Source organism: Phoca vitulina, unplaced genomic scaffold (assembly GCF_004348235.1).
Source record: "Phoca vitulina isolate PV1807 unplaced genomic scaffold, GSC_HSeal_1.0 scaffold30, whole genome shotgun sequence".
NCBI classification, from domain to species: Eukaryota; Metazoa; Chordata; class Mammalia; order Carnivora; family Phocidae; genus Phoca; species Phoca vitulina.
This window is the reverse complement of record NW_022589733.1, coordinates 19,050,305-19,064,558: the sequence shown is the minus strand read 5'-3', so window position 1 is coordinate 19,064,558 and position 14,254 is coordinate 19,050,305. Positions and strand designations below refer to the sequence as shown.

Sequence of the window (14,254 nt, the reverse complement as noted above, 5' to 3'; positions counted from 1 at the left end):
GACTGCGCCTCCTCCCTGGAGTCATTGGTGGCTGCAGGGACCCTCATGTGCATCCCCACAGTCCTCTGCTCGTCGGCTTGGACTCGTATTCCACTTTGTGGCAGATTGCTAGATGGTGTCCGTTTTCCATTCTCCGCTTCTTTCTTAGAAACAAAATCCTCAATCATTTTAAGCTGAGCACAGGCCTGCCTGGAACAAAGACTATTTCCCATCCCTTCTTGCCACTATGGTCTTGAGACTAAATTTTGACAAACGGGATATATAACTTTGGCAGAAGTGCTTTTCTGAGGATGGGGCTTACTCTCCACACCCCCACCCCTTCCAGGTGTAACGGCCGGAGTTCTAGCAGCAACCACGGGGCAATCTTGGAAATAAAGCCTAAATAACAGAGCAATGAGAGAAAAGGGGCCTAGGTCTCCCACGTTTTAAAGTACCATTCCAGCCTTGATTGTCCACCTCCAGGCTTCTTGAATATAAGGAGAAAATAAGGTTCCATCTCATTTAAGGTACTGTTGTTCTTTGGGGGATGTCTGTATTGGCAACCTAACCAACTCACACTTCTCGAATTCTCACAACTCAGAGAGGAAGGGAAGAGGAGAACACCACCCCACCAGCATCTGTCTTTGAGGTTGTTATATCTAATCTTCACAATTCTTTACAGGAGGCATTGTTCCTATTTTCTTTCTTCCTCCCTTTCTTTCTTCCTTCCTTCCTTTCTTTTCTTTTCTTTCAAGATTTTATTTATTTGAGAGAGAGAGCAAGCAGGGGGAGGAGCAGAGGGAGAGGGACAAGCAGACACCGTGCCGAGCACAAAGCCTGATGAGGGGCCCAATCCCAGGACCCTGAGATCACGACCTGAGCTGAAATTAAGGGTTGGACACTCAACCGACTGAGCGACCCAGGTGTCCCCTTTGTTCCCATTTTCAGATGTGAAGTTTGAGGCTCAGAAGTCAGGAACTTGCCCAGGGTCACAGGTAAAGAGGCAAATCAAGATTCAAATCTATATCTTTGTAGCTCTAAAACTTGTGGTTCCCAAACCTGGCTGATCATCTGAAGCTTCTGGGAAATCTTTAAATATACAGATTCCAGGCTGTACTCTAGGATCACTCTTATTCATGGATCTTGGGATGGAGTGGGAGAATCTAAATTTTTAAGATGATCCCAGGTAATCTGATGCACAGCTGAGGAAATCAGGGATGGAGGGTTTTTCTAGCATTTCGGGGTCTGGTCTGACCTCCAGATGGTTCTAGAAGTTGACCCAAGGCTAGGTCTGGGCCCAGCAGACCTCTCCATCTATAACCCCCCCCACCACAGTCCTCTTACCAGGTAGTACCCCTTCTAAGACGCTCCCTCTGAAAACATCCTGGGTGAACTTGGGTTTGTGGTCGTTCTGGTCTGTGACAATGATGGAGATGTTCATGGGGTCTTCCACCGAGGCACCGTTCTCTGATACAGCATGGCCAAAGAGCTGTGGGTGCACAGGGGTGGGGTCAGCCTGGCCCCCTCCCCACCTGGCCCCGGGGCCCTGCTTCTTGTTGGATGCTACAGGTTACTTGCCTCATACTTTGCAATCTTCTCCCGGTCCAGTGGCTTGTTCAACAACAACCAGCCTGTTTCCTTCTCTATGGTGAAGACACCCTCAGGGGGACTGTCTGCTCCAGGCCCTGTGATGCTGTAGAAAATCTTGGTGCCTCTGTCCTTATTAGATTTGAGCTGGAAGCAAAAGAGAATGGCAGCTGACAAAGTCTCAACTAGCTCAGGACCGCAACAAAGGTGGGGAGGGGTGGAGGCACTGCCTTATCAGAACCCGCTCCCGTTACAGAGGCTTCCAGGAGCAAGAAACCTCACTGGCAGGCCTTTGGATGAGGGTCCCTGCAGCCACCAATGACTCCAGGGAGGAGGCGCAGTCATACCTGATTCAGCCTCTGGGGGAAGGGGCCCTTGCCATTCTCAGCGACAGATATTGGTGGAACCACCCATTCTCTCTTGCGTCTTCGCAAGATACGGTTGGATGGGGAGATCTTCAATGCTTTCCTTTCCTGCAAGGAGAGAAGACCCCTTAACCGGACATGCGAACAGCTGGAAACCACCCAACATCCCTTCACTTACAGAAGTTACTGAAGGGCGAGTAGAAAGACCTAAATGGCTACTGCAAAAGGCAAATTGAAAATAATCCTAAGTGTTCATTTAGAGAGAACCAACTAAATACACATTATAATACTTCTATCTAGTGGAACTGCTATACAGCTCTAAAAATAAGGAAGTCTATGTGCGGACAGGAAAGATCTTTGATATATGCTGTTAAATGAAAAAGAACAAGGTATAGTAAACTATAATGTAGTTTAGTATCTTACTTAACAACTTAACATAGTTAATATGTATCATCTTTTGTATGAAAGGGTAGGAAAATAAGACTGTATTCATAGTGGCTCACACATAAAGTATGGGGGCAGATACAAAAGAAACGAATGACAGGGTTATCTGTGAGAAGGGGACAGGCAGTATATTGATCTTTTTTTTTTTTTTTTTTAAGATTTTATTTATTTATTTGAGAGAGAGAATGAGAGAGAGAGAGAGAGAGCACAAGAGGGGGGAGCGGGAGAGGGAGAAGCAGACTTCCCGCCGAGCGGGGAGCCCGATGCGGGACTCGATCCCGGGACTCCAGGATCATGACCTGAGCCGAAGGCAGTCGCTTAACCAACTGAGCCACCCAGGCGCCCTATATTGATCTATTTTTAAGTGCAGAAAGAAGGTGCAGACATGTGAATAGTATGCTAGCTTTTGCATAAAAGAGGAGGAAAAAGAGTCTGTGTATCTGTATACATATATAAAATATAAAACATATATAATATGTTTAATATAAATAAATATAGAATATATAAAGAAACTTTAGAAGGAAAAAACTGGTAACAGTGGTTATCTGTGTCTTTTTTTTTTTTTTTTAAAGATTTTATTTATTTATTTGAGAGAGAGAATGAGAGAGAGCATATGAGGGGGGGAGGGTCAGAGGGAGAAGCAGACTCCCTGCTGAGCAGGGAGCCCGACATGGGACTCGATCCCAGGACTCCAGGATCATGACCTGAGCCGAAGGCAGTCGCTTAACCAACTGAGCCACCCAGGCGCCCGGTTATCTGTGTCTTGGACAGGGCATTAGATAGATGCATAGAAACAAAGGGAGGTTATTCATTGTGTAACTTTTTAATATTTAAAAAAAAAATTTTTTTTTTAAGGATTTTATTTATTTGACAGAGAGAGACACAGCGAGAGAGGGAACACAAGCAGGGGGAGTGGGAGAGGGAGAAGCAGGCTCCCGCGGAGCAGGGAGCCCGATGCAGGGCTCGATCCCAGGACCCTGGCTTCATGACCTGAGCCGAAGGCAGACTCTTAACGACTGAGCCACCCAGGCACCCCAATATTTTTAAATTTTTGAACCATGTGAATACATTAGCTCTTCAAAAAATTCTAAGAAAGAAATGTGGCTGAGTTCCTCAGGTCTATCTTCCCAGAGCCTCATGGGATTGGCAGCCCAGTGTTGGAATCACCTTCCCTTGGGGTTTAGCCCAAGAAGGAAAAGAAGAAAAGGGAAGTGGGAAAGGGAATCCCAGGGGCAAAGGGCACTGGGCCGTGGCTCACAGGGCAGTTCCTTGCCCCAAGGGCCTGACTCTCTGGCGCCCCTAGTGGGAGGTTGTAAGCCGTAGGCAACTGAGGGCCAGCAGCAAGCTGGGCATGCATGGAGAACATTGTGGTGTTTTACCTGGACTGTTCTATCATTCAGCACACTGAAACCACCATCAGTGCTAAGCAGGGCTGACTCTTGCTCGGAGCAGTCTGTGCAAATCACTGTGGGGAAGGAAGAAAGAGAATATTAGGAAGGAGGGGACTTCTGGAGGCTACTCTGGGGAAGCAACACCTGACAACAGCCCTCTGACTAGATCAAGGACTGTTCCAAGCCAGAAGGAGACCTGCTTTTGGTCTCCATCGTTATCAAGTAAATACGAATTTCAGATGGGGCTTCCAACTTTGGTCTCAAGAGGGAGGATCACTTTGTGGTTTGTGGGCCAAGCCCCTTTCTTTGTTTATGACACCAAAGAATCAAGATCATAGGCATTCAGCCCATCAGCCCCAGATGGCCTCATGAGACACAAGGTAAACCCAAGGTCATAGCTGGAGGCAGGAGATTTTCAGCATTTCAGAAGACCATGAGTCTACCTACATGCAATAGGCATCCTGCTACCTGGTTACCCACACAAATCATTCTTGACAACCTCTAGGTGTTTCAGTTTATCATGCTCCCTCTGGATCCCCCCTGCTTAGCCAACCTTTAAATAAGCACTCTGAGGTGCTAACTACCATTCACCAAGCCAGAGACGGGCCCATTTCATCCCTACAACTACCTTAACCACCAAGGTAGGTATTAGCTTCTTTTCAAAGATAAGAAAACTGAGGTTCAGAAGCCACATCAGCCTGACCCCAAGGTATTCACTAGAGAGTGTTCTTACCCACTCTTCCTTGTGGCCAAAGCATGAAAAGAGGCCACCTGAGGGCACACCTGGGCCCCTCAGCACCATCCTCTGGCCCCGTGGTTCCCTGATGCTGGCCCAGACACCAGTAGGCTGCAGCAGGACAAGGCCCACAGGGACAGGGCTGTGCCACAGAAATGCCAGCGTGAGGCCTCCCAACTGTCCTTTTTTGAAAAATTGTCCTTTAGTCTCAGATGATGATAATTGGTTTATTTTCTCCCCCTGTTGCCACCACTCCTTTCCTCCTCTATGATGATGGTTGTTTAAAAAAGTTCTTCCTTGGGGCACCTGGCTGGCTCAGTCGGCAGAGCATGCAACTCCTGATCTCGGGGTTGTGAGTTTGAGCCCCATGTTGGGTGCAGAGATTACTTAAAAAAAAAAACAAAATCCTGGGCACCTGGGTGGCTCAGTTGGTTAAGCAACTGCCTTTGACTCAGGTCATGATCCTGGAGTCCCAGGACTGAGTCCCGCGTCGGGCTCTCTGCTCAACAGGGAGTCTGACCCTCCCACCTCTCATGCTCTCTCTCTCAAATAAATAAATTTTTTTTTTTTTTTTTAAGATTTTATTTATTTGACAGAGAGAAAGACAGCCAGAGAGGGAACACAAGCAGGGGGAGTGGGAGAGGGAGAAGCAGGCTTCCCGCAGAGCAGGGAGCCTGATGTGGGACTTGATCCCAAGACCCTGGGATCACGACCTGAGCTGAAGGCAGATGCTTAACGACTGAGCCACCGAGGCGCCCCAATAGATAAAACCTTAAAAAAAAAAAATCCTTCCTCCAAATAAGGAAGAATAACAGATGACTTTTTTTTTTAAGATTTTATTTTTAAGTAACCTTTTACACCCAACGTGGGGCTCAAATTCACAACCCTAAGACCAAGGGTCGCACGCTCTACCGACTGAGCCAGCCAGGCGTCCCAACAGATGAGTTTTTTTTTTTAACTACAAAAGTAATGTGAACATGACAAAGTATTCAAACAGTATATGAGTATAATATTAAAAAGTAGAGTTCTATTTTTTTTTTAAAGTAGGCTCCATGCCCAGCGTGGAGCCCAATGCAAGGCTTGAACTCATAACCCTGAGATCATGACCTGAGTCAAAACCAAGAGTTGGACACTTAACAACTGAGCCAGCCAGGCACCCCTACAAAAGTAGAATTCTAAATGATAAATATCCAGAATATAAAAACAACTCCTAAAATTCAACATCAAAAAACAAAGGACCTGAAAAGACATTTGTCCAAAGAAGATACACAAATGGCCAATAAGCCTATGAAAAGATGCTCAGAACCAATGAGCTATTAGGGAAATGCAAATCAAAAGCACAATGTGATACCACTTCACAGCCACTAGGAAAACTGTTTTTAAAAGGGTGGGGGGATAACAAGTGCTGGCCAGATGGGAAGAAACTGGAACCCTCTGGCATTGGGAAGGCAAAATGGTGCGGATGCCGTGTCAAACAGTTTGGTGGCTCCTCAAAAGGTAAACATAGCACTGCCGTATGATCCAGCAGCTCTATTTCCAGATGTATACTCCAAAGAACTGAAAGCAGGAACACAAACAGATACCCGTACACTAATTTCCATAGTATCATTCTTCACAGTAGCTGAAAGGTGCCAACAACCCAAGTTCATCAAGAGATCAACGGATAAGCAAAATGTGGTATATCCATGCAACAGAACACTATTCAGCTTGCAAAAGTAATACCATTCTGACACATGCTACAATATGCATGAACCTTGCAAACATCATGGTAAGTGAAATAAGCCAGTCACAAAAGGACAAATACTGTAGGATTCCGTGTATATGAGGTACCTAGAATAGTTAAGAGAGAAGGTAGACTAGGGGCGCCTGGCTGGCTCAGTTGTTAAGTGTCTGCCTTCAGCTCAGGTCATGATCCCAGGGTCCTGGGATCGGGCCCCACGTCGGGCTCTCTGCTCAGCGGGAAGCCTGCTTCTCCCTCTCCCCTGCCTGTGTTCCCTCTCTCTCTGTGTGTCTCTCTGTGTCAAATAAATAAATAAAATCTTAAAAAAAAAAAAAAAAGAGAGAGAGAGAGAAGGTAGACTAGAGGTTACCAGGGGTTGAAGAGAGGGTCAAATGTGGAGTTAACTGTCCAATGGGTACAGAGCTTCTGTTCAGGATGATGAAAAAGTCCTGGAGATGGATTATGATGCTGGTTGCACAACACTGTGAATGTGCTTTAACACCACTGAATTATTTACTTTAAAATGGTTAAAATGGTCAACTTTATGTTATGCATCTTTTATCGCAATAAGAAAAAACAGCAGAAGTCTGATGTGGGAGTGTAAAACAGAACAGTCATTTTGGAAAACTGTTGGGTAGTATTTACCAAAGCTAAATATACACATTCCCCAAGACCTAGCAATTCCACTTTGCGGTAGAGACCCAACAAACACACACACTCGCCTGAAGGCATGTGTTTTAGTGTTCACAGCAGCACTGTTTCTAATAGTGAAAAACTGGAAACAGCCCAAAGGTCCATCAAGGCAGAACGGACAGAAACACCATGGTATATTCACATAATGAAATTAATCAACCACCAAGACAGATGATGATGTGGATGAATCTTACAAACATACTGAATAATGGAGGCTAGATGTAAGAGAGGACCTAGGTATGACCGCATCGACATGAGGTTCAAGAACAGGCACAACTAACCTAAGTGAATGAAGTTAAGACATGGGTCATCTTTGCAAAGAGGGGTCAGTGAATGGAAGGGGGAAGAAGGGAGGCTTGGCCAGTAGGAGAGGAAGGAGGGATCTAGGCCTGAGTCCACTCCAGAGGGCCCTGGAGGCAAGCGAGACTCCCAAGGTGACCCTTTGCATCCTGCACACAGCTATAGAGACCCATCTTCTGAGGATTGTGGCTTTGCCCGAGGGTTTAAAGGACCAGGAATGATATATGGCAAGGTTAAATCACCTTAATATAGAGCAACAGTTAAATAATCTATGGAACGCTTACTCCACAGGTTATTTATCCAACTATGCAAAATGATATTTATAGTAGAGTTTTTAAGTTATCTAGGAAAATTCTTATGCTATGAAGTGAAAGAAAGTAAGCAAAATATAGAAAGGCCTATGTAATATATGCAACTATGCACATTTCAAAAAACTAAAAGGAAATGAAAATTTCCAATGACTGGGGTTACCAGCAATTTCTTTTTTAAATTTTTCTGTCATATTTTTCTCTTAATATGAATTGTGTTGTTCTCCCCACCAAACTCATATGAAGTCCTAACCCCCAGTACCTCCGAATGTGACTGTATGTGGAGACAGAGGCTTTAAAGAGGTTACTAAGTTGTGATGCCTGGGTGGCTCAGTGGTTAAACGTCTGCCTTCGGCTCAGGTCATGGGGCCCAGGTCCTGGATCGAGCCCCGCATCGGGCTCCCTGCTCGGCGGGAAGCCTGCTTCTCCCTCTCCCACTCCTCCTGCTTGTGTTCCCTCTCTCTGTCAAATAAATAAACAAAATCTTAAAAAAAAAAAAAAAAAAAAGAGGTGACTAAGTTAAAATGATGTCACTGGGGTGGGGCCCAAGCCAATATGACTAGTGTCCTTATAAGAGGAGGGAATCTGGACACAGTTACAGAGGGAAGAGAGAAGACAGCCATCTACAAGCTAAGGAGAGAGGCCTCAAACAAAATCAAACCTGCTAATGCATTACTTTTTGTTGCTTAAGCCCCTGAGTCTGGGTTACTTTGTTACAGAAGCCCTAGCAAACTAATACAACCTGCACCATTCTCAGGAGTCAGGAATCTCTTCCCCCCTCCTGAATTCCTATTAACAGCTGACCTTTTTTTTTTAAGATTTTATTTATTTATTTATTTGTGAGAGAGAGAGAGAGCACAAGCAGGGGGAACGACAGGCAGAGGGAGAAGCAGGCTCCCCGCTGAGCAGGGAGCCCAATGTGGGACTTGATCCCAGGACCCCAGGATCGTGACCCGAGCTGAAGACAGACACTTAACCAACTGAGCCAACCAGGCATCCCAACAGCTGACATTTTTTTTTTTTTAAAGATTTTATTTATTTATTTGAGAGAGAGAATGAGAGAGCACATGAGAGGGGGGAGGGTCAGAGGGAGAAGCAGACTCCCTGCAGAACAGGGAGCCCGATGCGGGACTCAATCCAGGGACTCCAGGATCATGACCTGAGCCGAAGGCAGTCGCTTAACCAACTGAGCCACCCAGGCGCCCCAACAGCTGACATTTAAATACTTTCTTATTTAATCTTCACCAAGCACCCTATGAAGTAGATTTAAAGTCCATTTTCTACAATGCAAGAAACAGGTTAAATGAATTCACTGAAGTTACATAGCTAGGAAACAGAGGAGCTAGAAAATGGTAACCAGACCTTCATGGCCTGAATCTTTGTCTTAAACACTATGGTTATTTTGTCTCTCTGATACACCCAAGAGTTTGTTTTCTTAGCTCTCCCTCACCTCCCATTACCTGTTCTCCTTCTCCATCTATTGAAATGGCAGAGTCTGATTTTTAGATGCCCAGTGAGGCAGTGTGATATTTGGAGGAAAGCGCTAGACTTCAGGAAAATAACAGTACCACTCTCACACGGTTGATGTGAGGATTAAATGAGAATATAAGTAAAGGGGGTGCCTGGGTGGCTCAGTCGTTAAGCGTCTGCCTTCGGCTCAGGTCATGATCCCAGAGTCCTGGGATCGAGCCCCGCATCGGGCTCTGCTCCACGAGAAGCCTGCTTCTCCCTCTCCCACTCCCCCTGCTTGTGTTCCTGCTCTCGCTGTGTCTGTCTCTGTCAAATAAATAAAAAATCTTTTTTTTTTTTAAGATTTTATTTATTTATTTGACAGAGAAAGACAAAGCAAGAGAGGGAACACAAGCAGGGGGAGTGGGAGAGGGAGAAGCAGGCTTCCCACAAAGCAGGGAGCCCGATGCAGGGCTCGATCCCAGGACCCCGGGATCACGACCTGAGCTGAAGGCAGACGCTTAACAACTGAGCCACCCAGGCACCCCAAATAAATAAAAAATCTTAAAAAAAAAAAAAGAATATAAGTAGAGGACTGATGAATAGAATGCATGTCAGGGTCTGCCTTTGATGCAGTTAATGGACACAAAGACCCCTGTAGGCACTGACATTAACTTGCTTGGTGATCCTGGGTAAGGCACTTGAATTCTCTGGGTCTCAGAATCAATTGTTTCCTCAAGTTTTGTGCCTGAGGCCTGCTTTCCCTTGGTTTAAAAGGAGAGATGCATGCTATTAGAGTAATTCAAGAGTAGTAGGACCAACCACACTTGCTCCTTGATGTAATAAGAGTAAGAAAAGCTTAAAGGGAATACCTAAAACTCCTTAGATGACTCAGCATATCCTAAAGATGTGTTAAGGATGCATACAAAGGTCCCTCAACGCTGTTAGTTGGAAACATCAATATGCTGATGCAGAAATTGAACCACTTATTAGGAATTTAGGTTTTCTCATTTGGAAGATGGAAATTAGACTTCACAGAGCCATCTTGAACATCAAATAAGATAAAACCCCAAACCACAAATTTGTGAACCCCAGAAGCTTACACAGACTCTTATAACACACCAGGACGCTGAGGTTCAGAGATGAGGATAGCCCAAGGTCATACAGCTAGTGAGCGTAAGGTGGAGAAAGAACCCAGGGTATTCAGATTCTAAAGCCAGGTTCCTCAACATAGTGGTTGATTCAAGGGCTACTTGAGTGCTTCCTAAGTGCCCAACATTCTTCTAGAAACTAGGGATGCATCAGGGAACAAGTGTCTATCCTCAAGTACCTTTAAATTTGTACAAGATACTGCCTCTTTTCCAAAATCATTTTTCTACTAAACTATTCAACGATGCATTGATTGTAATAGCAAAACCCCAGACAATCCCAATGTCTATCAATAAGAGATGAACTTTGTATTATGACACCATCTATACAAGAGAACACTACGCAGCCACACACACACAAAGCTGAAATGATGAGGAAGCTCCTATGTATTGATATGGAAAGATCTCTAAGACATACAATTAATTTAAATGAGATAAAGATTAATATAGTCTATGTTAATACGCTAACATTTGTATTTTTAATTGTATTTGAAAAATACCTCTGGAGGCGCCTGGGTAGCTCAGTCGTTAAGCGTCTGCCTTCGACTTAGGTCATGATCCCGGGGTCCTGGGATCGAGCCCCACATCAGGCTCCCTGCTCACTGGGAAGCTTGCTTCTCCCTCTCCCACTCCCCCTGCTTGTGTCCCCTCTCTCATTGTGTCTCTCTCTGTCAAATAAACAAAATCTTTTTTTTTTTTTTTTTTTTAAAGATTTATTTCTTTGACAGAGAGAGACACAGCGAGGGAGGGAAAACAAGCAGGGGGAGTGGGAGAGGGAGAAGCAGGCTTCCCGCTGAGCAGGAAGCCCGATGTGGGGCTCGATCCCAGGACCCCGGGATCATGACCTGAGCCGAAGGCAGACGCTTAACGACTGAGCCACCCAGGCGCCCCAAATAAACAAAATCTTAAAAAAAGAAAAAAACAAAAAACCTCTGGAAGGTGACCCAAAAAACTAGGCTTACAGGGGAACAGGGATGAGATTTTTTTTTTTAATTAATTAATTTATTTGTCAGAGAGAGACAGCACAAGCAGGGGGAGTGACAGGCAGCGGGAGAAGCAGACTCCCCATTGAGCAAGGAGCCCGATGTGGGACTCGATCCCAGGACCCTGGGATCATGACCTGAGCTGAAGGCAGACGCTTAACTGAGTGAGCCACCCAGGTGTCCCAGGGATGAGATTTTTTTTTACTGAATACCCTTCTAAATTCTGACCTGCATGAATGCATTAGCTTCAAATACTGATAAAAAATTAACATTCCGGGGCACCTGGGTGGTGGAGTCGGTTAAGGGTCTGGCTCTTGGTTTCAGCTCAGGTGGTGACCTCAGGGTTGACACTGAACCCCGCATGGGGCTCCGCGCTCAGCTCGGAGACGGCTTGAGAGTCTCTTTCCCTCTCCCTTTGCCCCTCCCACTTGTGCTCTAAAATAAATAAATAAATCTTTAAAAAAATTAACAACAGTCCTGTTTCCCTTTCTCAAAACAGCCTTCTTCCTAAGGGAAGGTCTTCAGCTAGCAGAGGGGTGGCCAGATAAGTTTGTTAGTTGTTTCCCTTAACAAAAGACCGAGTTCTCCAATCCTCTCCTATCAGCTTATATAGCTAGAGGCTAATGGACTGACCCCCCCCATCAGAAGCCTTAATTCCCCAAACTCTAAAAGCTGCCAGGAACCCAGAAACCCTCTCCTGTTTTCTACAAAATCTGCCCCACCCCACAAAATGCACAGGACACTTCAGTGTCCTGTTGCTGGCACATTTCCATTATCATATGGTTCCAAATATTTGTAGTTGGCGATCCATCTATTGTTAGAGAGCACAGTGCCAATAATCAAGAAGTCAATAGTCATGCACTCCAAGTGTACGTGCCTCCTGCTCAGGCTGCATATTCCAGTTGCATCAGAGGGCCCGGCCCCATCAGCTCTAACCTGCGTTCAGTTGGATACAGAGCACAATCTAGGGGCATGAGTCAGGCAGGCAGGAACAAGCTTCAACCCACTCTGCCTGAGACACCCAGCTAAGTGTTTTCCTATCCAATTCCTTAGAAAATAACCTGCAAGGTGAATATTACTGCCCCCATTCTGACAATGCAGAAAACAAGAGGCTGCCTGGAATTGAAGTGCCTCAGGAAGCAGCTTCTGAGAAGTAAGTAAAGTATATGAGGCCCCATAAGTAGGAAACAGTAGGACCAGATTTCAAATCCTAAAGACAGGTAAATGATGAAGAGCATGAGATTTAAAGTCTAAAAGACCTGGGCTCAAATCCATATTGTGTGAGCATATGGAAGCTGTTTCCTCATCTGAAAATGGAAATACTACTACTTAACTCATATGAAAGCTTGTATGCACTGGGCACTATGTCTAGCTCACAGCAAGCCCTCAATGAAAGGTACCTCTAGCCTACTCACAGCTAATTAAGTTTCTGATTCTAACTCCGGGCCTCTCCCTACACCAAAGAGAAACCATCTCTCAAAGTGGGCAAGGGGTTAGCTACAGCCAAATGCTTTACCTGAGGGATGAAGCACCAAAGCAAGAAAGAGATACATAGGACCAAAGAGCCTAATAGGGAGCTGGCTCAGTTTGCATTAGGAAAGGACTGTTTTACAGGGGGTGCACCATGGTTTATTGGGGGAGGCAGAGGATGGCCACCTCACTGACAAGTTAAACTGCCCAGGAAAACTTGCTGAGGCACCTGTAGGAACATGAGCAGTTTTTTCTGCAAGCCATGAGTCACAGAGAGGCTGGCAAATGGTAAGCCCTGGGGCAGATCATTACAACTTCCTCCTAGATGTGTCCTGGCACCACTGGCTTGTATTACTGGTTTCTAAATGAAATTGATCTGAACCAGGTGTCATCATCACTCATCCCCTTCTACCCCACCTTCTAACAGCTAGTGAAGTAAGCTGATTCCCATTCCTGACTGTAGCCTAGCTCCACAAGGCCACACATCCTGGCCAAGTCATGGGGGCATGAATGGGCTTGTGTCAAACTTTTGCTGGGGCAAGCTGGTGAGCACTGATGAGCATATGGGGCAACAGTTCAGATCTTAAGACTGAAAAAGACACCTAAACATAGTTCTTCCACACCCACCTGGGACCTTAAAATCATTTAACTGCCTTAGATTCAAGAGATTCGGAATCACAAAGCCAATGAACCTGATGCAGAGTTAGGTATTTCTATAATATAAATTAATAGCTTTCGGCACTGAGCCTAAGGACACAATTCCTAGAATATTGTTGGGGAAGGGAGTTAGTAACTTGAGATTGCTTCTAGAGAAATAATATCAGAGCTCTGTGTATCTGCACTACATAGACATCCAGTGGAACCAGGAGTCCCTGGCCTGTGCTCAAAGCTCCTCTCTCAACACCATCCTGCCAAGCCTGGCCTCAGATCCTGAACTGGCACCAGTATAAAAGTTCGGTGAGAAGAGTTAAGTCCCCGGGGTACAAGAGCTATTGAAAAAAAGAAAGCTTTTTACGTAGACTAAGAACTGATGGATACTGGGCTGAGAACTCATTCCAGTCCTGCTCTTAAGGTCGGAATTGCCTAGACACCTCCCAACTGCCAGGGGAACACCCTTGAAGGTCAGGAGCTTGTCTTCTCAGCCATGACATGGAGGTGCTATATAGTCTCAATGTCCAACTTTACTGGATGTTCTGACAAAATAAAACCACCCACCTCTCTGGGAATAAAATGTCCTACAAGTGATCAGTCTTGGCCAGTTTCTCTGCTGATCTTTGGGCATTTAAACTAGAAGGGAAGGGGCGCCTGGGTGGCTCAGTCATTAAGCGTCTGCCTTCGGCTCAGGTCATGATCCCAGGGTCCTGGGATCGAGTCCCACTTCTGGCTCCCTGCTCAGCGGGAAGCCTGCTTCTCCCTCTACCACTCCCTCTGTTTGTGTTCCCTCTCCCGCTGTTTCTCTGTCAAATAAATAAAAACTTTAAAAAAAAAAAAAAAAAAAAAAACTAGAAGAGAAGAGCATTTATCAGTTTTAAAGTATTGTGGCCAAAAGGAAGCTTGTGGGGGATGCAAGAGAGATAATCAAGTCTCCATTCTGGCTCGGCTTAGGGATACATCTAGTTCATAAAGCAAACAAATGTGTGCTCATAACTATCACTGCCTTCTGTTAAGGGGCTGGGATAAC

General features: G+C 45.4%; 1 protein-coding gene across 1 annotated transcript in view; it reads right to left on the bottom strand.

The window, feature by feature from the left end:
- The window catches only part of CDH3 (cadherin 3), a 45,871-nt gene that overhangs the window by 16,626 nt on the left and 14,991 nt on the right, over nt 1–14,254 (bottom strand). The window contains exons 3-6 of the mRNA XM_032424051.1: nt 3,755–3,840; nt 1,914–2,039; nt 1,558–1,713; nt 1,324–1,468 (exon numbers count right to left, since the gene is read on the bottom strand). Of these exons, the coding sequence (XP_032279942.1) occupies nt 1,324–1,468; nt 1,558–1,713; nt 1,914–2,039; nt 3,755–3,840 (513 nt within the window). The remainder of the gene's footprint in view (nt 1–1,323; nt 1,469–1,557; nt 1,714–1,913; nt 2,040–3,754; nt 3,841–14,254) is intronic.